At 37.6% G+C, this 27,892-nt stretch overlaps 1 protein-coding gene across 4 annotated transcripts; it reads left to right on the forward strand.

The window, feature by feature from the left end:
• The first annotated feature begins 926 nt into the window (after positions 1-926).
• LOC147328446 (neuronal acetylcholine receptor subunit beta-2-like) lies at positions 927-27,691 on the forward strand. Of its 4 annotated transcripts, none has more exons than XM_086296822.1 (10): positions 927-2,617; positions 7,239-7,331; positions 7,752-7,853; positions 19,769-19,914; positions 21,513-21,557; positions 21,668-21,777; positions 22,662-23,188; positions 24,366-24,856; positions 25,995-26,140; positions 26,642-27,691. In XM_086296822.1, the coding sequence occupies exons 5-10, from the start codon at positions 21,531-21,533 to the stop codon at positions 26,655-26,657; spliced, it is 1,317 nt and encodes a 438-aa protein (XP_086152948.1). In that variant the 5' UTR covers positions 927-2,617; positions 7,239-7,331; positions 7,752-7,853; positions 19,769-19,914; positions 21,513-21,530; the 3' UTR covers positions 26,658-27,691. The 4 variants fall into 4 exon arrangements, with proteins under 4 accessions (XP_086152948.1, XP_086152949.1, XP_086152950.1 ...); XM_086296823.1 differs by having other exon boundaries at positions 927-1,821; XM_086296824.1 differs by lacking the exon at positions 7,239-7,331.
• The last annotated feature ends 201 nt before the right edge of the window (positions 27,692-27,892 follow it).

Raw genomic sequence — 27,892 nt, forward strand, 5'->3', positions numbered from 1 at the left:
ATCATTTTCCAGTATTTACTACACCCTCAATATATCAGTTCTTTCAAATTCCCACAGTTTATTTCCAAAGGTGTTCATTCTCGGTATCTTAATAATGATCATCAGTCATGATATAACTAATAAACCTCAAGCACAAATCAGGCTTTCAAATGTAAATCCCGAATGGTCAATATTTTTAAGATGACAAGCTAACATGGGCCATAAAAAGTAAAGAGGAAGTTCAGTGCGGCACCTGCAGTGTCTTCCATCTGACATGCCTTTTTATCCAATCTGATTTTCTCCTGGTAGAACTCGTATTTCTTCACTGTTGCCACATCAGATGGAAACATTAATTCAAAGTGGATTTCTGCTTTCCAGAATCTGGAAAGAACATTGGTTTATCCAAAACACTTCTTTAGTGTTATCAGACGTTTTTAAAAAGACAACAACTCTTATTTAAACAATGGGAATCAATGTTTTTCTTCTTCATTTCTGTACGCATCCCTTTTGTGTCTTAGAATCGTTTTTTGTTGGACAGTTTTTCGTTGCTTGATACACTAGCAATTACCTCAGTCCCACTATTTATGTCTTTTCAGAAAATGGCACAACCAGTATGCTTAGTGTGCATCTGTTCATTTTCCATGCAATTTGTTGGGTTGTTTGATATATATTCCTTTAAACTCTATGAAACTTTCATTAAAGTGGTGTCATAGTAGTTTCATTATGTATTATATCTGTAACCAAAATCGTTTGAAGGTCTGTTGATGATGATAATGAAATTTTTAACAAACATTTGTACATTTTGTATGAGAGTTGTTACTAGTAATACTTTATTAAGTAGTGCAATGATTTTTTTTTTAATCCCTTACCCTGTCTTTTGGATTTCAAAAGCTGGTTCAACAATAAATGTATAACATGCTCTTCTAAAACACTGTGGTATCATTACTCTTTCCTCAGCATTTTGTTTCCTTCATCCTGTAAATTATCATCTCCAATGAACTGTCCACATAAGTGAAGTGCTTTTTACAACAATCCTCTTGGTGGCAGTGCAGTTCTGCAATCCAGGTAATCCTCCTGCCTGAGCCACATGACTTCTCACATTTACCATAGACGGTGCTTTCTTGGCCTTGGAAATGTTAGTTTCTTTTTTTCAGGGGGTTAATTTAAACCTTTGCTTGGGCAAGGATCTGGTCCTAGGGTCCTGGGATTAACAACAAACATTTCTTTTCTTTTTCTACGGTTTTTAAAATTGTATTTCTTTGCTTTTATAAGAGTCTCCCTAGCAGTAGTGGTTTTTGATACGGGCGACACGGGCGGTTGCCCGAGGCGGCATCGTGGTGGGGGGCGGCATCACGGGCATCGGCAAAAAAAAAATAAAAAAATTGCTCGTACTCATGCTGCCCCGACATCAGCCAGTGCATATTGGGAATGGCATAGGCACCGATCGGTTTTCTATTGCCCATTTCCTGGGAGTAAGGGCGCCCTCCGTTTGCGAGGTGCGCCTGCTGCTTTCGGCACAGGGAGGAGAGGGCAGGGCTGCGGGGGATTCTGTGGCTGGCTGGAGCAGCATCTAATAACTAACTCTCAAAATAAAACAAAATAAAAACAAAACAACAAACAAGAAAACACCAGACATTATGATACACACTTACAATTTGGACCGATTTTTTTTTCGAAATTCTATATGCGAAAAGTGAGCGCGAGAGCCCTCGTTGCGCCTGCTTGCTGCTGAAGTCAAAGTAAACTTTATTGTCATCTCCGCTACATACAGTCCAGTATATAGAGAGACGACGAGGCTCCAGTTACAGCAGTGCAAGTAACCAAACAATAAATATAAGAAGAGTAAGAAAATAAATATACACTTTAGGACTCGGGGTAAAGGGATCAATAACAATTTAAAATTTATATTTTGATGATTTAATGTCTCATAGACAACCCGTGGAACGGGTTCTTAATGTTGTAAATCCAAGCCCATTATGTATTCATGATTTGAATCATGGGTTGTGTGAAATCCCAGAAATACACCTAAGACAAAGTGAATCTGTGAACTAAGGTGTAGGTCTATTAGGTTATGTTGTGGTGATCCTCGAGTTGGGGGATTTGTGTTCATACTGGAGTCCAAAATTAAAACCAATGGAAGATGGACAAGAAAAGTTCAAAGCCATCAGGTGCTCAGTTTAGAAAAAATAGAAAAGAAGAGGAGGAGAAACGAGCAAAAGAGGGAGTGTTCCTCTGGCGCCAAACAGGCTAGGACCGCCACTGCTCCCTAGTCACGAGTAATTTGAGGATTTAAAAAACAAAGAAACAACGACAGCAAAAAACAAAAACCTCCGGATCTAATGAACATCTGAACACCTTATAACGGCTATAAGGTCTACATATTTGTGAGCACTAGCTTCAAACTAGCTGCACTAGCTGTACACAGCTTATTTGAAGGGTGGTCAAAGTAACTCAAGTACTTTCACCATCTACGCTCCTGTTCGGTGTGACATCAGTTGACTATTTTGGCTGATTTGTTTCCTCTTTACAAAAAATAAGAAAATGGAGTGCATCCTAAGCTTTTGCGGAAAGTGCTGGCATTCTTGTATCCACAGAAGAAATGTGTTAACCCTTTTAAGTCTGACAGGTGTTTTCCTGGGTAAGTGAAAACGGTTATTTAATTACTGCAATTAATGATAGCGACAGCTGTTGACCATTTATGGCCATAAACTGTACATGGACAAAGCTAATGCTAGCTGGCTATTAATTTTCCTACAGTATGCTAAATCCCGAAGTTTATAATGGGTCTTTGACTTATGATATGAAGTATCTTGAGGTCACTTCTATACACTGGCTTTATAAAATAAATAATTAAAGCCGAACTGAATTTGAACATTCCGGTTGAAGTTATTTTGAGAACACTAGCAAAAAAACTTTAACAGTACTTTTAAATACAAGTAATAAAGCAGTTAGCAATTGAGCTAATATAATGCTAATTTTGGTACTTGTTAAATTTTACTAAAACAGTAATAATGTATAGCCTTAGCAGGAAGAAAACGGGGGCTTAAAAATATTTCAAACAGGCTTTGGGTTTTAATGCACCTTAAATTCTTTTAGAGTGGATTTAGTTCATTCCTTGATTTGAAGTTGATTTTGGAAGTTATGGGTGTTAACTGTTAACTAACAGTGAATTAAGCTAATCAAACTTCAACCCATTAAATGTGGGATGATGAGCAAGATTGTGTGGGCTCTTTATATATGCAGGGGGTTAATGCTATGAGAATTTACGTTTTAATAAGAATATAAAACTTTAAAAAAATGAACACAGGAGACTGCAGATGACAAATGTGGCATTTGGCATGTTAAGGGCTATTTGAGTGCAACGAACACAGTTCCTTTATTGTAAATACCATAATAAGGGTGTAAAACAAAGCTAGAATTCGTTCTTGTGGATTTATGTATTCACCTTTTCTCTCTATCTAATTTTTTCACCTGGTGTTCTATCTTGCAATCATAGGTTTAGTAAGGAGGCTTACATAAATGATCACATTTTGTTTTGTAGCCACACATTTCTTGTGAAACTCAAAAGATCTACATAGCTTAGGATTTGGTTGTGACCACCAAATCAGTGTAAGCAGCAAAAATTGTGACACTTTAACGTGCACATAGCCCATGATGACATTATTCTGTTTTCTTCAGTCATTGAATAAAACCCAAGCTTTATGAACCTGTATGAGCTACATTGATGACTTTAGAAAACTAGAGCCATTATGTGGATGATCAATAAACTGAAAACTGTAGAAGTGGAGGGGAAAAGATAGTTGGTGCAGCTATTTACAGCAAATTAACAGCATCTGAACATTATGTTCTGAAGAAGCAAAAATACTGTGTGCCAAGGTCTCTTCAGAAATGGTGGTTGTAAACAACTCATTATTAAGGGAAGGAACATGGGACAAAAAGTTAATTTATGCCAAATTACACAAGAACTGAACAGAAACTTTGTGACAACAGGTTGTATGGTGGTATGAATCAAAATGTGAGGTTTTGGATTAATTTTTGTCAGTATGTATGATAGAGGCCAGGAGAGAGGTACAACAATGTGTGTCTACCTGCTAGCTTTAAAGTACAGCGGAGGTTCGGACATTCAAATTGATGAAATCGTGGATTGTGCCTGATTTTTATCCATCATATTATACCAAAGACTGAAAAAGTCTGATTTGTAACAAACAAACAGCTTTTAGAAAAGCTTTAACTATTTAGGAATTACAGGCAGTTTTAAAGAAAATCTCTTATTCTCAGAGCATCAGAAGTAAAATAAAAAGTTGGAAAAACTAACACCACTTCATTCTCTTCCACTTATCCTTATCAGGGTCACAGGGGTTGGAGCCTTCCCCAGCTACCATAGGACAAAATGCAGCATAAACCCTGCCAATCTGATGCAATGCTAACACAGAGAGGCGGGAAACAATTTACACTGAGATCCACACCTATGGGCAATTTAGAATCACCAGTTAACCTAACCCCACAAACAGCAAGTTTTTTGGAAGAAACTGGGGTACCTGGAGAGGACCCACACAAACATAGGGAGAGCATGCAAACTCCATACAGATACTGGCGTCGAACTCAGCGCTTTTGTGCTATAAGGCAACAGTGCTAACCCCCACAACACCATGCTGTCCACAAATGAACATAACTACAAATATAAAGACTTTTTTTTTTACTTGGATGATGTAGCTAATGTATCCCTGAGGTCTGCCAGGCCTTTACTGCAGGCCTTTCAGTTGCTGCTTGTTTGTGGATCTCTCTCCCTTTAGTTTTGCCTTCATTAACTGGGTGGGTGGAGATTGGCTGACTGACTTGGCCATTAAAGAATAAACAGTTTCTTTATCTCACTTTATAAAGTTTTTGCTACCTCTTTAATTTCATTTGGGTTATAAACCTAGTGATGACCTCCTTCACTTGCATCGGCATCTCTTTGGACCTTGTATTGAGAGTTCAAGTGAAAAAATACCAAATACAAAGTAACCACTTGGAATCAACTCCAGATCTTTTATATGATTAATTTTTCATGGGATAATATGGGAACAGGCCTCACCTGACCATGAAAACAGCTTTTCAGTCAAATATTCAATTATGTTTGAGCCTCTGAAAATGGGGGCTACGTATAAAACTTACTGTAATTCCTAGTTAATGAATTAAAAAAAAAACTTTCTGAAACCTATTGATTTAAATCTGAAACTCTGAATTTTGGTTGTTTGATTTAAAATTCAGTGTTGTGTTATATAAAGAGACAATTACAAAAATTGTGACATTGTCCAATTGCTTATGGATCCAACTGTATTGCTGTATCTCAAAGGTGTGTAGGTATGGGTGCAATTTTGAGGACCTACGCCAAGCTGACAAAGTTTCAAAGAATCTACACTCAACAAAAATATAAACGCAACACCTTTGTTACTGCTCCCATTCCCCATGGGATGGACGTAGAGACCTAAAATTCATTCCAGATACACAATATAACCATCCCTCCCAAACAGTGGTCACAAATCAGTCCAAATGTGTGGTAGTGGGCACATCTGCTATATTGAGATAATCCATCCCACCTCACAGGTGTGCCACATCAGGATGCTGATCTGACATCATGAGTAGTGCACAGGTGTACCTCAGACTGCCCACAACAAAAGGCCACCCTGGAATGTGCAGTTTTTTGCACTATTGGGGGTCTGGGGACCCAGAACCGGTCAGTATCTGGTGTGACCACCATTTGCCTCATGCAGTGCAACACATCGTCGCATGGAGTCTATCAGATTGTCAATTGTGGCCTGTGGAATGTTGGTCCACTTCACTTCAATGGCTGTGCGAGGTTGTTGGATATTCGTGGGAACTGGTACACGCTGTCGTATACGCCGGTCAAGCACATCCCGAACATGCTCAATGGGTGACATGTCCAGTGAGTATGCTGGCCATGCAAGAACTGGGACATTCTCAGCTGCCATCTGCCCTGAACAATGTGAACCATGATTCATCCGTGAAGCGCACACCTCTCCAACGTGCCGGACGCCATCGAATGTGAGCATTTGCCCACACAAGTCTGTTACGGCGACGAGCTGGAGTCAGGTCAAGACCCCGATGAGGACGACGGGCATGCAGTTGAGCGTCCCTGAGATGGTTTCTGGCAGTTTGTGCAGAAATTGTTTGGTTGTGCAAACCAATTGTTCCAGCAGCTGTCTGGGTGGCTGGTCTCAGACGATCTTGGAGGTGAACCTGCTGGATGTGGAGGTCCTGGGCTGGTGTGGTTACACGAGGTCTGCGGTTGTGAGGCCAGTTGGATGTGCTGCCATATTCTCTGAAACGCCTGTGGAGACGGCTTATGGTTGAGAAATGAACATTCAATGCACGGGCGACAGATCTGGTTGACATTCCTGCTGTCAGCATGCCAATTGCACGCTCCCTCATTGCTTGTGGCATCTGTGGCATTTTGCTGTGAGACAAAACTGCACATTCCAGGGTGGCCTTTTGTTGTGGGCAGTCTGAGGTACACCTGTGCACTACTCATGATGTCAGATCAGCATCCTGATGTGGCACACCTGTGAGGTGGGATGGATTATCTCAATATAGCAGATGTGCCCACTACCACACATTTGGACTGATTTGTGACCACTGTTTGGGAGGGATGGTTATATTGTGTATCTGGAATGAATTTTAGGTCTCTACGTCCATCCCATGGGGAATGGGAGCAGTAACAAAGGTGTTGCGTTTATATTTTTGTTGAGTGTATATCGGCTTCTCAGGAGAAATACTGATGCGGATGCTTCAGTTGGTCACTGTTCCTCTCATTGTGTCAAGTGTGATTATGGATAAGCCATGAGTACTTTTCCTACCAACTATTACATTAACTCCCACATTTTCTACACCTGGATTTTAAATGACCAAAGTGGTTGTTCGTCAAATGTCTGATAAAAATCAATAATAAATATATCTAAGAATAATTCTCCTTGCGGTTTTAAATTTAACAATGAAAACTGACATAATGACAATCCTATATGAAATTTTTAACAAAGCTACATTTTGACAGTTGTCTGAGACACATCACTCCACAGCTCACTGATCAAACAAACTGCAGTGGTTTCAATGTGGACGCAACACAGAAAGATTTATGATCAGGAAAATGTATTATTTTTCTTCTTTTAGGTATTATATGGTTTGTATTTTCTTTAGCCGTATTGTAAAGTAATTTGACTGTTTTTTTTCTTTGTATTATTTTTATACCATGTCTTTAACAGGAGTTTGTGGTGTAAGTGTTGGCATATCCAGAAGAATCACTGCACGAGCGATAATATACTTTGTCTCAACCACTGTTTTGTCTGTAGGTGTAGGTAAGAGAAATTTTGTTTTAGCTTCAGGAATCTTTGCTTATCTTTTAAGACCTTTGTTTTTCTATGTTAAAGCATTAGACTTCCCAAAAATATTATCTGTATATCTGTGCACTCCATAATGTTTGGGACAATGACACATTTTTTTTGCCTCTGTTCACCACCACAGGGGATTATAAATCAAACAATCAATTTTACAAAAGGTAAAAAGTTATATCTGTTTTTGTACATGGTCATGGAAGAGCATGGTCTTTTGGGTTGAGATAAGGTAATTGATCACCATATTGATTGTTTCATTTACAATCCACTATGATAGTCTACAGAGGCAAAACTAATACATTTAGACCTGCTTAAGCAGAGTGCGTTGTTTTTGTTGCTGCAGAATATTTATTTCTCTGTTAAAACTCTTATTATATATTGTAGGAATATTGTTGGTAGTGGTGATCAAGCCTGGGATGACACTGTTTTTGATGATGACGATGATGAAGCCTTCTCAACAGTGGATGTCTTGTTGGATCTAATAAGGTAAGAAGAAAATTTGTTTTCTCAGAATCCTTCCTAACTCTTACTTTTCTTGCATTTATTTAGGTGTCATTTTCCAGTTTAGCATGATTTAGATCAGTCAGTCAAATCCTTTAATCTGAGAAAAACTTCTTTAACTTTATAAAAACAAACAAATATAAATTTTCTCTTAATGTGCATTGCTGCAGCTCTCATTTTCACCCTCTGTCTGAAACAACTGGTTTTTGCTCATCTTTGATGAAATGGGGAGTCTGTTGTGATTGGTCAGCTGGCCTAGCTATAATGGAAATAAAAAATCAAATTTAATCTGTGTTTCGTGGCGCACAATAGATCCAGGAACAGAAACGGAAGAAACTGCTACATTATATAATTCCACATTATATTGGTGTAATGGAATGTTGTTACCATTTCTAACATTATTTGCGTTGTGTGTGTAGCGTCAGACAATCCTAAGAAAGTTGAGCTGCACTGTCGCACAGGAGATGGAATGAAAACACAGCATCACACAACAACACATCTCTCTTCTCTTTTCTTTCTTCTGATCCCCCAAACAGTTTAGGCAGACAACTCACCCTCCTTGAGCCTGGTTTTGCTGCAGGCCTATTAAAAGGGAGTTCTTTTTTTCCCACCATTGCCAAGTCTTTGCTTATAGGGGATTTTCTCTAATGTTGCTAATATTATAAGGTCTTTATAAAGCAATTTAAGATTACTCTTGCTCTGAGTTGGTGATTTATAAATAAAATTACATTGACATTGTACCTCAGCATTGAGTTTTAGCAGAATCTATGGAAATACTATCAAATCTGCTGATTAGAAATGTTAGTCACATTTCTTCTCTAATATGTTAACATTAGTAATAGTTTTCATATTGTTTTGGTAGCATTGCCACTAAGAATAAAAGCCCATATTTTTCTCAGATGCTGTAAGGGTTTGAGACTCCTGAAAGTTAACTCCTGACTCTGAAATGTCTCAGTCCTAAAGTTTGTCATGCTTTGCTTGTGCCTGAGACATTTCAGAGTTAAAATTTGAAGCAGTTTCTGTTTTCTGTTGGAGAAAACTACTCTCGCGGACTTTTGCCCTTTCTCCCTTCGCATAGTTTTATATAAACATTATATGCAGTATTGTTAAAAAAAACAACAACAAAAAAAACAATAAATGGTAAATGGCCTGTATTTATATAGCGCCTTACTAGTCCCTAAGGACCCCAAAGCGCTTTACATATCCAGTCATCCACCCATTCACACACACATTCACACACTGGTGATGGCAAGCTACATTGTAGCCACAGCCACCCTGGGGCGCACTGACAGAGGCGAGGCTGCCGGACACTGGCGCCACTGGGCCCTCTGACCACCACCAGTAGGCAACGGGTGAAGTGTCTTGCCCAAGGACACAACGACCGAGACTGTCCAAGCTGGGGCTCGAACCGGCAACCTTCCGATTACAAGGCGAACTCCCAACTCTTGAGCCACGATCGCCCCAATAATCCAATAATAAATGGCAGTTTATTATTGGCAATAATAAATTTGTTTGGCTCCAACCTGCAGTGACTCTAAGTTGCATAAGCAGCTATATGTGAGGCTTTCTTTTAAGTAACATATGTGTTAATGTTTAACAAAGGTTTAGATTATAACTTTAAAGCACCACTTTTCTCTTTTAAGTGCTTCAACACTAAACACCAACTAATAGCTTTTATCTTCTATGATGGTTGTTTTCTTGACTCTTTTTCAGAAATATGGTGCCAAAAAACCTGGTTCTGTCAAGCTTTAAACATGTATGTTTTATTACTTACACCAAGCAGACAATCAGATATTCATGGTTATTTATTAATTATGTTAATTATTCTTATATATATATATATATATAAATAAAAAATAATAATAATCTATACATTTTAAGAACATCCCTTAAAAAAAAATATATAGATAGATAGATAGATAGATAGATAGATAGATAGATAGATAGATAGAGATAGATATATGCGCATATTGGCATTTATTTCTTATAGAAGGTGTTGTCTTGATTTACTATAGTTTTCAGCTGATCTCAATAAATATCTATATAAAAATTTAAAAAACAAAAGGATTGTTCTCTGATTACATTGATATATTAGGACATTTATGAATTTTAAAATAATTTTTAAAAACGTTTTTTCCCTTGCAAACCATCTGGAACAACAAATGTGTGAAATGTCATAATATGTCAACAAATAATGATATAATAATGATGAATCGGATAATAAAACAAACAGGTTGTGTGTTTTTGGAACAAACTTGCAATAATTTTAAATCTCTAATCTAATGGCCTCTGAAAGTCCACTCTGTGATCTCTGGTGGTATACCTGTAGAAGTTACTACCTTTCTTGTACCACAGCATGGACTCCACAGTAAAGCAGGTTAATCTTAACATGAGCCTCCATATAAATTAGTAGACTTGTTATGGGTAACACTGTTGTTATGGGAAACTCAGAAATAAATGTTTATTATTGACTCATTTGTCACATGACACGATTTCCCTTTACACTACAGGATTTCCACGTTAAATGTTTTTGTAGTATCTATTGAGTCTCTATTGCCATCTAGTGGTGGTAAAAATTGCAAGCTTCCGAACAGGACACTGGAGCCACACCTAGAAAATACTGTGTGATGTTCGTTGGTTTAGATTGTGTGGCAATGCAAATTATTTTAAGGAAAACAGAAGTATTGTTTTTTAAGAAAAAGTTCCACATATGATGACAGATATTCCAAAACAAACAAAAAAATTGGGCCTAACTAAAGCTTACAATTAAAGTTTTATAGTTTGATGTCCATTTACTCCATTAAACTTACTGTTTTACAATGGCTGGTTATGGAAGTTTCTATCAAAGGTGCATAATGACGTTTTGCTGATGTGGCAAATAAAGAATGCTTGATGTTTTCTTTGAGCACACATCATTTGGGTTCTCTATTTTTACAGTTACTTTCAACTAAAGTGAGATAATTTAAAATGTATAGGTATTTACCCCTAAGTCCCAGGTGTAGCTCATTACATCAATAATACAAATATCCCACTCAAAACAAGCATGCAAATTTGTATGCCTATTTTCAACACTCTCTTTTTTGATGAATGTTTTCTTTTATCTTTAATAGATGTTTTATGAAATAGCTTAACAAACCTCTTGTTTATTTTCTCATATTTGAACTGTTGGGATCTTCTTCTTCTTCTTCGCCTTCTCTTTCATGCCAGTAAAGAAAATAGATACATTTTAAGAATGTGCCTTTAAATCTCATCAAATACAAATGGGCTGATTACATTTTGTGGGATCAGGTTTAACGTAAGCACATATTTAAAAAGGACAAAAACAAAAGCATCTGATGTCCTTCTTTACACCAAAGCTGTGTGATATTTGTTACATATCAGGGCTTTCACTCTTATTGTGTTCATAGTTGTGCTTGCCCATAATTTATACCATCACGTCTAAGCATGCTGTGCATTATTAGCATATTAATGCATGTATAATGCATGTCTCTTTGGATTTTTAAATGTTCACATAACATTAGTATTTCTCTATTTTATTGCTTTTTTAAAAATATTGATTTAAACATCAAGAATCTGGACACCATGTAGAAATTTAGTGACAAAACAGCAAGACACCAATAACATCTTCCTCACAATTGAGAACTGAACTCTAAAACTACCAGTCCAGTAATATTCAGACACAACATTTGTGTTAGTAGACATAAAAATTACAAAATCATCAAGAAACAATGGTCTAATGTTTTGACCGTGAACCAGACAACCACACCCTACTTTCCTCAGACCTCAGTCCCAGACTCATTGGCTTTTCACCTTTGTTTGATTATTGTTATTTCAGCAAATCTACTTTTCTCTTCCATCCAAGGCTCTCAGACGCACTTTTATGAAAATGGATTCTTTCCTGAACACAACATTCATAGTACTACAACACATTCCCACAGCCACTTTATTTTAGGATCTTGTCAGTGTTATATACTTGGAAACACCTCTGGAGGTATTTACAGTCCCCTTTCTGCTTGTTCTCTTGTTATCATAACCACAATATAGGCTCCCTTTGATCACTGGTCCAGTTTAGAGTCTCATATGTTCTGAGGCGCCAAGGGATATTTAACATGGGCCAGAAGGTGTCATTACAGGAAAAAAGCTTATTGGTTAATAAATAATTATAAACCTATTAATCAGTGGTTAAAACTGATGGTCTGACTAGTTTCTTCACTGGCTAACTTCGCCGTCACTCAGATGTCTGTTTACGAATATGAAGATCCTTTCCCAGTGCACTCATACAGTAACCAAGAATAAAAATGTAAAACTAACAGTGTAACTCATTCTTTGTGTAATATTTTGATTTATTTTTGCCTCTAATAAATATTGTGCTTTTACTGTAAATACATCATTTTTTTCAGATATCTTATTAGCACTTTTATGACCCTAAAATCTGCCTGTGTAAGACAGAAGCAGTGATGGAGCAGCAGAGCATGGGAGGAAGGATATTATGAATTGCTGTAAAACGTGGCACTCTTGTGCCAGTTAACTTGACTGAAGCAGACAGTCACCTCCATTATAGCAGATTGAAATCTCCACTGGGCCGTGTAAGGGAGTAATGTGTTAGTTATATGGCCTGTGCTGTGATGGATTTATGCACATACTAACTGCATCAATGATAGACCTTGGATAAATCTCTCCATTTTATTTTTAACGTGAATATTTCTGGATTGTGGGAAGGACTATGGACTCAGAAAATCATATGCTTTGTATCAAACTTAGCTGAAAATTCGAGATTATAAAAAGATACAAAAAGGAAAAAAACTACCAGAATCGCCACGACAAGTCAGTGATTAACAATCATAACGTTGTTAATCACTGAATCTGCAGTGGTTTATTTATGAGACACAAGCATACATTTCTAAAGGAGGAGCAGAATGTTAATGACTTCTTCATATGATTGTTTTCCCACCCCGGGCTTTCATTGTTTTAAATATTGCTGCAACGTGATTCTTCTTTTACTGTGATAGCCACATGAACAATACATGAACAATAAAAATACATTCACGTGTACTAAACTAACATGTGAGTATTATCTGAGGTCAGACATTAAGGTTAACCACAGACATGGGCTCCCATTTGAGCAAGCACTTGTTTAAATAGTGGGAAGAAAAAAAACATCCTTTTTAACAGGAAGAAACCTCCGGCAAAACCTGAGTGTGAGAGTACCAGAAATACCAGTCTTTATTTTACTAATGCAGAAGTCTAAATTCAAAATGTCAGTCCAAAAGTCAACTTAAATTAAATGTGGCACACAGGGACAAAGCAACAAAACTATCAACAGTAAAACAAGCAAGCAAACAAAGGAAAAAAATAACCATTCACCATCAGCCTGAATTATTGATAGAATTAAACACAATTGTATTTATCTAGCAGCTTTCAATCGAAATATCACAAAGTGCTTCATAACAAAAATGCTAGAATATCAAATTTTTTAAAAAGACGGGGAGGATTCCAGAGTCTGGCGACCACTGTTGCAAAAGGTCCGTCTCCTTTAGTTCTCAACCTTGTATGATGCCCAGCAGATCCTGACCACATGACCTCAGGACCTGCTGGGGATGTATCAGTGTAAAAGCTTGCTGATGTATGCTGGTGCTTGTCCATTCAGAGCTCGAAAAGTCAAATCCAGAATCTTAAAAGTAGAGCCTTAAGTTAATGGGGAGCCAGTGCAACTAAATTAGCAACAGTGTGACATGTGAGTAGAAGACTTTTAAAAACCTTGCAGGATCGTTATGAATATCTTGCAGATGCTCCAAAGAGGTTTTGTTAAGAAAAGTAAATGATGAAGCAAAAGCATGACTAATAATGTTTCTTATAAAAGCAAGAATCACAAGTCTAACGTGATCATGCAATGTGAGAGCTGAGTCAAAAGTTATCCCAAGGTTCCTGACATAAGATTTAGAAAATGTGGCAAGGGGACCTAGAGTTTCCATCATCCTACCTGTCAAAACTGTCAGAGGGAACATGCTTGTTTACTCCACATGTTTCTTTCGATCTATCATCTGAATGTCACAGCAGAAATCAAGATGTGGTGTAGTCACACTGGTGTGCTGTCAGCGGGAATGGCTTATCTCCTCTTTGAGTTACAAAATCAGCTTGAATCATCAGGTTATATTACTCTCCTCATTATATCCCATATTATTTTTTAAAAATGTCACATTCATCCATCAAACAAATGATTATGGTCTGTTTAACACCAGAACATTGTAACTCATGGTAACCCCTTTTGGACAGGCAAAATTAAAGTAAAATAATGTTAACTTGAATTTATGAGTCGATAAGAAAGTCTTCACACAGCCATATGTCAAAGCTGCAGTGAGAAATAATTTGCAGCGCTAATGTGTTTCTGCTGCAGACTATACTGACACGTTTTAGTAACACATTATCATGGTTATAAAACCCTAACATGTATATTGTCTTAGATTAAAAGGACCAGGATCTCCATGTCTACACTATTATATACATTACAGACCACCTAAAGAGGAAGCTTAAATGCTGGATTATCTGCAACACTAGGTTCGTTACATGTAGACTGTCTTCTTCCATCAGTCTGACCTATATCAGGTTGTGAGTTTAGTCTACACTCTGACTGTGTGCCAGTACAAAACAATGACAGAGCTCATCTGACTTGAATGGCATTTTCTCATTTAAATTTGCATCTTTGATTCTTTAACATGGGGTCTACAGTCGCCACTTTGCGGTGATTTACGGTTTTAAACGCTTTAAGTTTAGTTAGTCACAGTGTTGTGAAAAGTAGGCTGTGGAAGCGCCACTGGCTGAAAAAGAGCCCATCTAGATGAGACTGGCAGATGCACAAAAGTCCACGCCGTGACGTGTGTATCTGCTCCGGTCCGAGGCGCGAGGAGCACACAAGCAGAGAGACACGCACCTCCCCCTCCGAGCCCCGACCTCCTGCTTTTTCATCGTAGCTTCTCCTCGAAGTTTGATGGAAAAAACGCTCTTGATTTTTTTGTGGACTTTGACTGCAAGGTTTAACCCCGAGGAGTCAATGTAGCGCAAGCGTCCCGCCTGCATGCGCGCTAGTCTCATCAACTGCGCCAATTTCAAGTTATCGGCGCTTCATCAAAAGAAACTTAAGGCAAATATTGGTGATTAAGTTAAAAAAGAAAACAAGTTTAAGGTGGATTTTTTTTGGACACCATCGTGGACTAGTCTACTGGATTTGGATCGAGAGTTGCTTGCTGAGGCGGCTGCGCAAAATGGGCTGCCCAACTCCCGCAGGATGCTGTGAAGTAAAGGACCATCATGTTGCCTTTGGCAAATAGACACTTTTTACACGTGATATATATATTTTTTAAACCATAACAGCCAAAGTTTCTGCGTGTTTTCCAGCAAAGGAGAAAACACCTGAAGCACCTGTGTGGACAAAAGTAATAGGGAAAGCCGCGAGGTTGGGCTAAATTGTCACTTTTGACATTCAAGATATTTCTGGTCTTTTTTTATTTGATTTAAAACATTTTTTAGAGGACAGGCATTACAAAGAAGCAACTTAGCGTAGTGAAGCGGAAAGGAGATGACTACCAGCACTGCTCTTGTGCTCCTCATTCTCTCTCTAACAAGTAAGCTATTATCTTTTAAATATCCCAAACTGGTACGAATATGGAAACATTTCCTGTGAGAAGTTTACTGCTAAGAACAGATGTCCAAGTCTATGGTGTTGATCTCTCTCTCTCTCTCTCTCTCTCTCTCTCTCACACACACACACACACACACACACACACACACACACACACACACACACACACACACACACACACACACACACCCTCTTAGGTAGTGATTATGGCCTGAAAATAGGCGCGATACTCTTCCAGAGAAGTCGATTTAATCACGTTTCATTGAACTGCAGAGGAGATAACTGACCTGATTGAAGACTCAGGTGTCCTGTAGCAAAGGATAACATTAATGGTGCCACAAGAGAATCTTATATTAACTGTAAATCAAATCTCAGGGGTACAATCCAAATGATTGTGCTTCAAAGTGTGGAAAATCTTTTAAAAGACAAATTAAAAGAAGAGATGCTTTTCTAGTTGATACTTCTCTATTTATTATCATGTAATTAGTGCAATACCACTACTCACCTATATTAAATGTAACATTTTGGTAGTTGTGAGAGTTATCTACATGTTTTTTTTTATTCAAAGGGATTCATAAAATAAAATCCTGAAGAACTAAACTTCATATTTCTGTATTTCACTTCAGCTTAATCAAATAAATGCTATTATTTCACTTTATAGTAATGTATTCAAAGCTTTTAGACTTTTATATATTACCAAAGTCAGTATTTGGAAGTCCATAGTCTTTGCAAATATTAAAATAATATTTCAAACCATTCTTCACATGACAGAATTTTTTTCTTCTTCATTTAATAAAAAAAATCCCAAATAATCCAGATCAGACTTGACTAACGTCATTTTTCTAATTTGTATGTATTTGTATGATTTAAACTCTTCCTCAAACTGCTACCCCCACCTCCCCACTCTTAAAGGTAGAATATTAATAGTAGTAGTAGTAGAGTAGTAGCTGCAACCCAAAGTATAGGGTTTTCTACTTATATTGTCCATATACTGTATCTATAATCAACAGATCATCCTCCCTGGAAAGGTACAGTTACAATTATCTTACATTATCTGTCTTTTCTGTATTTGGATTCTATAAAACTGAAGAAGAAGAAGAAGTGTATTTGATGTGTATTTGTGTTTCTGAGTACAGGAATTTAAAGCAACCACAACAGCACTCTGCAAGAACGTCCTGAGAAAGTGTGGGTGGTGTTCATACTCTTAAAATACCCATAAGTAAAAGCAGATGTGCCCTTGAATAATTAAATAAGAGCCATGTTTTGTCTACCACCAAGAAAGCACCATCTACTGTTTTTTAGGCAAAATGTGGATCTCTCACTGCCTTAAAAGAAAAACTTCCTCTTACTTACCTGACCTTGATTTTAGCTTTTATTTCAGAGAGTGGTGCATTGGATACATGTAAAACTGGTTAAGCTTGTAGGTTACGCTTTACCGTTTAAGCTAGACCTAAAATACAATAATGTTTTCCAAAAAGAATGAAGACAACCAAAAAGCTGAGCCATCAATCTGTAGATTTTCTCTTACAAACTCTGACAAAGATCAGCTGTGGCATGTAACATAGTCAAGGATTAGTCTGCAGCATCCATCAAGAGAAGGCAGGAGACCCTGGAATTGAGCTTTAAATGATTTAAAGGCTGTAAAACATCGAGAAGCGGCATAGCACTTCTCTGTGTCTTCCACCATGTTGTTGTGAGTGGTTGCATTTCTCTGAAGGCCTAAAGATTTGACTTGGACTTGTACTATGCAATGATATGTGGCACCAGTCTTCCATCACAGCGTCAGTGTTTTAATCTTAATGAGTCTCATCACTGCAGATTACTGGTAGCTAAGCTGTTCTTAATATAAAAGGTATCAACAAAGGGGAGGGGGGGGGTTACTCTTGAGTGATAAGTCACTGCTACCCCCTTGAAGTAAAGCCTTCCATACTTGTGAATGTGAAAACTCTAATGCTGCCATAATCGCAAGTCTAATTTCACGAGTCAGTCCCACTTTTAACATACTAGATGTTTGAAATATTTTTTATAAAAGGAAACTGAGAAGAGTTTATTGCTCCATAATAGGTTTGAGGCTTTAGTCACTTACATCTAGTATCATCCTCTTGATCTGCCATCCTTTGACAGGAAAGTGAAACGTCTTGAAACAAAGAATATCTCTGTTGCTTCAGTTTGAATAGCAATGTTGCACAAGTACAGTACCACAGTAAATACTAGTGAATGCAGCAGCTATTATCTCACTCTTATTACCCCAACAATTGATCGTGCATGCATAAAAAAATGCATGTTGCCCACTAAATCCTGTCAGAGACTCCAGGAAGTTAATGATCCTGGTGAGACCCCATCCGTGGAGAGCCTTTTCACTTCCTACTTATGTCATTATGCTGAAATTGGCTGCAATTTGGCCAGAGAGTGCTTGTGAGTTCCTCAACTAATTAGATTCAGTGAATCTAAATTACTAAAAATGATTAGCACCTGTTTCAAAACAAATGCTCATATCCTGTTACAGTTTTAGCAGACATACGTTTTCTTTTAGGGAAACCCATTTTGCCCATACAACACTAGCATTCCGCTAATGTGTGTCAATTTAGGATTTACAATAAGTCATCCTACTTCAATGGTTCCCGTTCCAAATGATAGTAACTACAACAGATGTTGGGAATATGGTTAAATCAAGACAGAAGCATCTGTAACAAATTCCAGCTGGTTTCGGTGGTCGATTATGAATGCTATCAGTTTGCCACGGCAAGAAATTCTCTGCTACTTGTTAGATGCATGAAATCAAAATGCCAGCACCATAAAGTGGATCATGATGCATAACATCTCCAGTACTTACAGAGAGGTATTCCATTGCAATCGTGCAAAAAAAAAAAAAAAATCTGAAAATTGAGCTATATCGCTTGCCAGAGGTTCAAAGAGTAGGAGTTTTCCATTTTTGAAATATCCATAAAACAGTCAGAGAATACCTTGTAAAACAGATTAAACAAAATGAGCTTCAGGGTGCTGCTGCATTTTGGTGTCTTTTGATAGACGTTTTCCTTTGTTTTCCCTTTTCTTCATGCAAACCTGAGCAAGGTGACCTTTTGTTAAAGCTCCATATTTATTGTTGAGATTTACATGTGGTAACTTTTGACAATAAGTTGTTAAATAATACCAGAGCAGCACTGCAATATTAATACATTTACTGCTTTTTTCCTATTAAACTTCTATTCAAATCTTCTGTTAAAATGAAAAACTTGGTATCGACTTGATTTATATTTACATACAGTATTTGTTCTCGTATAGCTACTTTAATGACAGCCTAATTTGCTGGGCGTATAATCTAAACATTTCTATGCACGTTCATACATTTAACACATCGTATTGAACTCTGCTGGGGCCACTTCAGAAGAAATATAAATGTGATTAAGCGGTTTAGCTTTCATTTTAACAAATAGCTTTCCTCTTACATAAAGAGATACTTGAGGTTCTTACTTGATGGCAGACCATTTATCCTCTGAAGTTAAAATAAACTGAGAGCTAAAGATTTCTCATTTAGTTCTAAGAGACTCACTTGCCTCTCTTCAGCTGAAACCACTGATGTTCACTCTGACATGAAAACTTGAAGCAGCAGGGTGCTGCTAAAAAAAAGAACATCCATGCTCACACAGCCTGCACTGCATGCAATCTTGCAAAAACAGACAACTCATGTGCTACAGGGAGGGAAGCGGTCCAGATAACCAATCCTCACTGCGCTGTTGTCAGTTTGTTTGACAATGTGGATATAATGGCAGCTGGAGCATTTTGCTTCTGATTTATTCATACAATTACTTTTATATAACCAATAATTTAGGGCTCAGGAAACATAAAGCTTCAGGGCTGTCTCACCGGGATGCTTGACTGGAGCCTTGTGTGTTTCTGTGCTCTAAAACCCTGCAGTAAAGTGTCAGACTGCAAGATGTACACATGCTCACACTTAACCGATAACACGTGATTCAGCTGTAATGCCCTCTGGTAAATTTACTTTGTTAACAGACATTGTTTTCAGAAACAGACACTTGCACACGCAGGATACAAAGATACACTACACACCTACCAGTGGCTGTGAATCGCCACAGGGCAAACACATGGCCTTTATGAATGACATTAGTTATTGCCTCTGCCTTTTCAGGCAGTGGAGTTCCATGTAATCATGTCTATAATATTACATATTTTAAACAGATTCATTTTATGTTTAAAGCACTTTGATTAATTGGATTTCTTTCAATATTCTGTATTTTCTCTGCAGGCAGCTGGGCAGAGAATGCAGAGGAGCGCCTGGTAAACTACCTTTTAGGTCCAGAGCACTACAATAAACTAATCAGACCTGCTGTCAATAAGAGCCAGCAGGTCACCGTCTCCATACAGGTGTCTTTGTCTCAGCTCATCAGTGTGGTGAGTACACACAAACTGCATCCAGATTATCATGCATCAGAGTGTACTGGGCTCAAACACCGTTACCTGAAATAAATGAAAAATTGGGCTTGTGACGATTTAATTTGACGCAATCAAAACCCATTACTGGCAGTTCGTATTTGATGTGATTCAAGTGAAGTGTTAACATGGGGATTGACTCACTTCTGGATTATTTGAATTGAGGAGTTTGCATTTCACCATATCCCTGCTACGGAGGTGGCAGCTTGATTACGGCATGATCTTTATTAGTTTGTAGAGCTTTGTGACATCATATGTTCCCACGTATTGATTCAGTAGGGCTTTTCACAGGGGATCATTTACACAGGTGCTTGCTAAAGACATAAAGGCTAATAAAGCATCTGTTCTATTTATATGTCTCAAGAAGCTATGAATATGAGTCTGTATGTACACAGTACCAGGACTCTGAATCCAAAATCAGCCGTCATGCATCCCTTTATATACATGTGTCACAAAAAAGGATTATTCTAAACTATTTATGTCTTGAAATCAGCTAGAGCACCTGTATGGATGTGCAGTCTTTTGTTTCTCTCCTCTTTTCTCTTTTAGGAGTATTCATCTTTTTGTTTAAACACCAAACTCTACCTTTAATTGCATTACAGAAGTTTTTATAATTATTATGTGGTGACTATGTAACCATTAAGTAGTGCTTTAATGCTCCGTTAGTCTCCTTTAAGAAGGAAAATAGCGACATAAATATTAAAGAAAAGAGCAGAATTAATTTGACATTATAATGTAATAATAATAACTTAATAATAATTCATGACACTGTCACAGTTCAGAGGCTTCTAGGTTGTAGAAGAGAAGTGGCAACTTTAAATTGCCTGTAATTGTGAAGGTCTGAATCAATTTATCTGTCTCTTTGAGTTAGCCCTGTGCTCGACAAGTGATGTTTTATGCTTCTCTTCTCCAAACTATTTGTTTTACCATTTGGATATATTTCTTTATGGTTGGATTGTAAAATGTTAATAAGTGACCTGAATAATTCATTTCTGGATTATTTCAGTTTTTAGAATTTTTGATCACCTGTTGTTCTGTTTCACAGAACTATTATTATAAGTCACTGCAACTAAGCTTTACTTAAGGTCTTCACCTCGTGACATGGGCTTCTAAAAGCTTCTTATTCACATTACTTAATGCACTACTTTCTGCTCCTCGGCTTGAACAACACCTAAGCCACTGAAGTGTTGCAGAATATGGTTTTAAAGCCATTATTTTCATCATATTCACTAATGATCATGTTAGGCTCCATGGCTGCGTGCGCCTCACCAGAGGGTTTAAAACACCATTTGTCTCAGACAACTTTGATTCTAACCTTTCCATTCATCTCAAGACAAGCCAGTAAACAGGCTAACCTTAGTATCACAGTAAGTCCTTCCTTTGAGGCATTTGTAAAACAGGCTTTAAAAATAAATGTTTTTTGCTCCAAAATGTTAGTGTTATTTCATGCACTCATTAAAGGTGTGTATTGATTTATTGCTTTGACCTTTACTCAAAATAAAAATAGCATTATGGAAAGTATTATGTAGTTTTAACAGCTGACTGATCTTTGCTTTTAGAATGAGAGAGAACAGATAATGACGACCAACCTGTGGCTGTTTCAGGTACCTACAGTCTTTTCTCTGCTGCCCAGTTCTTATACAGTACCTTGTATGGTCAGTATTTGGTCTTTTTGGTCATAGCTACAGTTACAATAACAAAGGCTCCTCTGCAGGAATGGAATGACTACAGGTTGAGATGGGATCCTGAGAAATATGAAGGCATCAAGAAATTGCGAATACCCTCCAAACTTATCTGGCTTCCTGATATAGTGCTCTATAACAAGTAAGTATGCAAATTTGATCCCAACCGAGAGAGACTTGGCTGCTTTTCTGAGTTTAATTTATGTGATTTGTACATTTTTTTTACTATAAAAAAATCAATTTAAAGCAGGAAAACTAATTCCTGTGGAGGCCTTGTATGAATGGACTAAACCATTATTTTATTAAACCGTTCTTAATATTATGAGGTTTTTGATCATTACCACTCATGTTTTACACGTTGTTACTAAAATGCTAAGTATTTCAGTGGGAGCTGTGTAATTAACAATTTCCACAAACCCAGTTTCTCTTTATTATTAGTGTTTTATATTAACATTCCCATATGGTCTAGTGGCTAGGATTCCTGGTTTTCACCCAGGCGGCCCGGGTTTGACTCTCGTTGTGGGAAGTTAGCAATTTCATGTGTATAGTTATGATTGCTAGTAGGATAGAGTTATGTGAATAATTCCAGTGCTGATGACAATAATAGCATGACCTGTGCTATCATAGAACTCTTCTACCACATGCCAAGCAACATTTAATAATTTGAGCCCAACTAATTTACTGTCTGGGCAAATATTTGCTATTTTTTGATATACAAGTATCGCAAACAATATTAATTTATTAGGAAATTAATGAAAATGAAACAAGTAAAGAATAAATGGAAGAAGCACCCCAGGAACCATCTTACAAGAATTGACATTTTACAGTTATTTGGCACTCCTAAATAACTACACATAACAAATGCTAGAAAGTACAAATAAATGTTGTCCCATTTATTAGATTTTTAAATATTAGTATTAGTATTGGTTTAAAAAAAATCCTGTATTGGTCAGACTCTAATTTTTCTTTCCTCTTCATTTGATGTGCTTAACGCTCTTTAATCCTTTATTTCTAAACCTCCTATAGTGCTGACGGTGTGTACGAGGTTTCCTTCTATTGCAATGCTGTGGTCTCAAGCACCGGGGACATCTTCTGGCTCCCTCCAGCAATCTACAAGTCAGCCTGTGCCATCGAGGTGCAGAACTTCCCCTTTGACCAGCAGAACTGCACTCTCAAGTTCCGCTCTTGGACCTACGACCACACAGAAGTAGATCTTATCCTCACCAGTGATTTCGCCAGCCGTGACGACTTTACTCCAAGTGGAGAGTGGGACATCGTCTCGCTCCCAGCACGCAAAAACGAGGACCCCAACGACATAACCTATCTGGACATCACCTATGATTTTGTCATTAAGAGGAAGCCTCTTTTCTATACCATCAATCTGATTATCCCCTGTGTGCTGATCACATCATTAGCTATCCTGGTGTTCTACCTGCCGTCAGACTGTGGGGAGAAAATGACGCTTTGCATCTCAGTGCTGCTGGCACTCACTGTGTTCCTGCTGCTCATATCAAAGATAGTGCCACCTACCTCTCTAGCAGTGCCACTCATAGGTTAGTCATATCCATATTTGTCTATTTGCAACAGTTTGTAGCCTAGGGCAACGAATATTTGGGTTTTTACTATATGTACAGACACTTTATATAAATATAATAGTTTGGTGATGTGTGTAAGAAAACATAAAACAAGAAAAAAGTAGTTTTTCAATTATGGATTAATGCCATTTATTTACAACTGAAAGCGCTACACCGCATTTGAAATAGTCTTATATAAATGATGGGTCTTCACATTTCATTTTTCATATATGATTTGTAAATGTGCTTTATGACAGGTCAGTCCTTTTTCTGCTTGCCCTTCACCTAATTTTTTATTATGCTGTTTACAACCTCAGCACAAAGTCAACACAAGGAAATTAAAAAAAAGTGAAAAATATTATAGCTGCCTGAAGAGGCAGCTGCTCAGATTATGGACAGTTTCACTCCGGTGAACACGAAGACTCACCAGATAATAAATGTTTAAGTTCAACCCATTAAATTACTAGTGTTATACGTGTACCTGCGCTTAACATTAATATACTACTTTTGGAGATTTCAGTAGGAACACTAATGGAACAGTATAAGGGAAACCAAACAGCTGAAAGTGATGAAATATACTTCATTCTAGCAGAGTACTGCGCCATTCAAAAAAATGAAGGAAATGGTTAATTGTAATAGTATAACACGATCTGGGAAGCACACCCCAGTGTCATGCAAATGTATTTCACCTGCTTTGGTGCAAATGAAAGTGAAAGCTATCACCACTCTTTGTTTTAAATAATATCTACTTTTATAACCATTTTAAAATTGAAGTTTTTTATTTAGCATTACATTATTTAATTTATTTGTTTTCAATGACTGGACTGATCAAACCTTACTATTTTTAAATTGGTTTTATTATTCTATTTTCTCTTTTTCTTAAATTATATTTGATGTACTTTTATTCTAGCTATAAACCATTTTAATTTCTAATATATTCTTTCATCATTTTGAATTTAAAATTGCTTAGTATTGCATATTAACACCTTCCAGTTAGCCTTTTAAAACAGTCTTTATTAAAAACGTGTTAGAGATGCTGCTGGTTGTTATTTGAGACCCAGCTATTATTTGATTATTGAATAACACATGACTGACATGAAGTAGTGTTGGTAAATGACAACATCTGATCATTTTTCTGTGTCTCATTCTGTTAAAGGTAAATACTTAATGTTCACCATGGTGCTGGTCACGTTCTCGATTGTAAGCACCGTCTGCGTCCTCAACGTGCACCATCGCTCACCGTCCACTCACTACATGCCTGACTGGGTCAAACGGCTCTTCTTAGTCCGTCTACCTACCTTCCTCCTCATGAGGCGTCCAGGCTCTTCCAATGTTCGTGATAAACTGCGCCGGAAATACACCAGTCGGAGTATTGTCTGTAAAAATAACACCCAAAGCAGCACAAACAAAAAGCAGTACTCAAACATCAGACTCGGTGGGATCAGAACCGACGCCGACGCTTTCTACGTGAATGAGGATTTGGCGCAGCGGTGTTGCTGGACGGCTGGTGACATCCCGGATGGTGGCGGTGGCTTTTCAGACTTCCAGAGGCCTTTGGCCAATCAGTTAGATGCAGATCTGGAGGAGGCAGTGGATGGAGTGAGATACATAGCTGAGCACATGAAGACAGAAGACGATGATGAAGGGGTAAGAAAAAAATTGATAGGTAATGATGAATAGGGGAGATAGGGCGACACCAAAAAATTGAAAGGAATAGAAGATAAAATATATTCTTGCAGAGACATAAAGAGGAAAGGAAAGCCATACAAAAACAGATTATGGAGATGCATGATGTCAGACAAGCGACAAGGTGGAAAGGAAAGATTACCAGGGCAAAATCAGATGTGAGACGAGCCATATCTCAGTGTTTGCTTTTGTTCTCTTGTCATACAATTGGAATCTGTCAGCTATATATTTTACTATAGACATTTCTAATGTCATCAGAAAGCTCTCCACATACTTTTGTGTAAAACACACACTGACTGAAGCACAAATCATAAACCTCACAGATTTAATAAATATTACAAACATGCTTAGCATCTGTAATTGTACTCTTTCTGAATGACATGCTAACCCATAGCTCCAGGGGGTGTCAAACATAAGGCCCGGGGGCCAGAATCGGCCAGTCAAAGACTCCAATCCAGCCCACTAGATGTCTAGTGATGTGAAGGAGAGCATAGGTTTTATTTCCACACATTTTACAGTCCTAGTGATAAAAACCACCCCACAGCCATTCATACTACACCAAAGTAATGAAGTAAAAGACAAATAAATGACAGAAAAGTTCTTGTTTTTTCAACTAGCTACCATAGAAACTTTGTTTTTTTACACACCATGTCAATGGTAAAATAATGAAATAAAATAGGAAATTAACAAAAACATTCTGCTTTATAATTACAGGACAGTCTGTGTCATGAGCTACCAGAACGTCTTCTGTCATTTTACATTTATTTTTTACAATTTAAGCACAAAGAGTTGTGGTGAAAGATTTCTTTCATGAAAGAGAACAGCATTTCTTTATTGTGTAGTTGAAGTTGCACTTCTTTTTCCTGCATTGAAATATTTCAGGGATTAAAAGTTTACACTGACAGAAATGGGAGTTTCACTGGCCTTAAGTGGTCTGTATGTGGCTTAAATGTAAAATGAGTTTGACATTCCTGCTTTACAGTGTTTAGGTGTGACAAACACTGAACTGCCAAAAGGTAGATTTAACAAGCTGATTTTCTTTTGACCCAAACATACAAACCTTAACCGCAAAGGTCTGAATCTGTTAATGTGGTTCTAGATCATAGAAGACTGGAAGTACGTAGCAATGGTGATAGACCGTCTGTTTCTGTGGATCTTCATCTTGGTGTGTGTGGTGGGAACTCTGGGACTCTTCATGCAGCCACTGTTCCAGAGCTATAACACGCCCACTGCTGATGAGACAGAGTGAGTCATACACACTGTGAAATACACATTAACATACAGAGCAACACATGTTTGAGCCTGGCATGGGCTCGTATTTAAAATTCTAAAAATAAAAGAAACTGTCAGTTTTCTTTACATACCAGAAATGTCCCATCCCCCCCCTTTTTTTATTTGTGTGACATGCTTTTTTCTATCACACACACACTCATTCACACACACACATGTCTGGTTTCCTATTCTCATGGGGACATCCCATTGACATAACAATTTCGTGACACTAAAACCACATTTTGAGTGTGAAAAATGCCTTCAACCCCGTGGGCACCTGGATTTTGGTCCCCATCAGTATAGTAAATTTCACATTTGGTCTCCACCAAGATAGTAAGAACCCATACACACACACACACACAAACATAAAGGATAGTTCACGCACAGCACAGCATTCATGCACCGGGTGATTTGTAGGATTCAGGTATATCTTCATCTACACTTGCTTTACTTTGTGTGTTTTTCTCCCTGTAGATATGGAGATTTCTAGGTTTTCTGTGACTGCAACTTTGAGAAGCATTACAATGTCTGGCTGTGATCTACTCCTAATGATTAAATCTGACACATAACCATCCGGTGATGAACTTCAAATGAACATGGAATCAAACCAGTTGCTTAACGTTTGCCTGTGCGTTTCCCCACCTTCATCGAAGAAACTCTACCCCTCAAAGTCGAGCAGTTTCTGCCAAGATGATGAAGACAGTGCCTGTGGACAGTTGTTCCAGAAAATTGTACAATGTAAAAAACACAAAGGTGATGAAAATGATAGATGATTTGCAGTCCCTGTTTCATTTTGGACTGACTGCACTGCTGATGAAAGTGTTTAAGGTTTTAACTGTGACTGTTTTTCTCCCATGTTGCTGCTCCAATGAGGCCTCTCCTCTCCAGCATCGCTGATATGAAAATTGTATGAACATTTATAACAGTGGTACAAAAGCGGAACATAATTTCTTTTTTCTCTACATCAGCCTTTACTGTAATAGGAAGAGGATTTTGTTCTGCCCACCTTTTGTCTTTGTGGAAGTATTAACGCACCATTTCTCTTTCTGTCTTTTTCCTGTTCCACTTCAGAGCACTGTGTTTCATTTCCACAATCCACCTCCCAAGTAACGTTGTAACTCTAATGCAGTGTCTTATTTTGAGAAATGTGTGTTCTGCTCTTGGTTTCTCTCATTGTGTTTTTTCTCACATGCTTGTGTATTCTCTTCTTGTCTGTCTTTCTATTCCACAATCACAAGGCCTGACAGAGTTTGAGAAATATTGATAGAAGTCTTGAAAATATGGATGAAATTTCAAATAGATGTGACAGATGGAGCGAGTGCTGTACACATCACGCATTTTATTTCATATGAAAAGACAACATTAATTCTAGTTGTGTGTCTGTTTCCCTGTCCAACAGCTCATTTCCACCCTTCACTTTTTAACTGCCTTAAACCTTTGTTGGACACCAGAAGATTAAAAACCTGTAGCTGCACCATGTTATATGTTAATGATCTGACACTGACTGTATTCAAATTCAATATGTTGAATAAAAAATGCTGTCAACTTTAGTTTGACCTGTGCTGTTTCCTCATCCATTTGCTAGAAGGTCACTTCTTAGATTGGCTTTTCTAGTAGAAGACATTTCAAAATGTGATGGTTAGAAGTCAAAATACATTGGATGCAAATATAGTAAGTATGACTTTCATTTTCGGTTATTATTCATATTTGGTTTATTTTCTGTAA

Source organism: Aulonocara sp. 'chitande type north' Nkhata Bay, linkage group LG6 (assembly GCF_057382095.1).
Source record: "Aulonocara sp. 'chitande type north' Nkhata Bay isolate Kocher_YH1m ecotype deep benthic linkage group LG6, A_spYH_male_GT1.1, whole genome shotgun sequence".
NCBI classification, from domain to species: Eukaryota; Metazoa; Chordata; class Actinopteri; order Cichliformes; family Cichlidae; genus Aulonocara; species Aulonocara sp. 'chitande type north' Nkhata Bay.

Excerpts from the sequence above, each read along its gene's own strand:
- LOC147328446 (XM_086296821.1), top strand. The coding sequence starts at position 15,442 with ATGACTACCAGCACTGCTCTTGTGCTCCTCATTCTCTCTCTAACAA. Across the intron at positions 15,488-19,768 it reads CCTCATTCTCTCTCTAACAA|GCAGCTGGGCAGAGAATGCA; the intron begins GTAAGCTATTAT and ends TTTTCTCTGCAG. Across the intron at positions 19,915-21,512 it reads TGTCTCAGCTCATCAGTGTG|AATGAGAGAGAACAGATAAT; the intron begins GTGAGTACACAC and ends CTTTGCTTTTAG.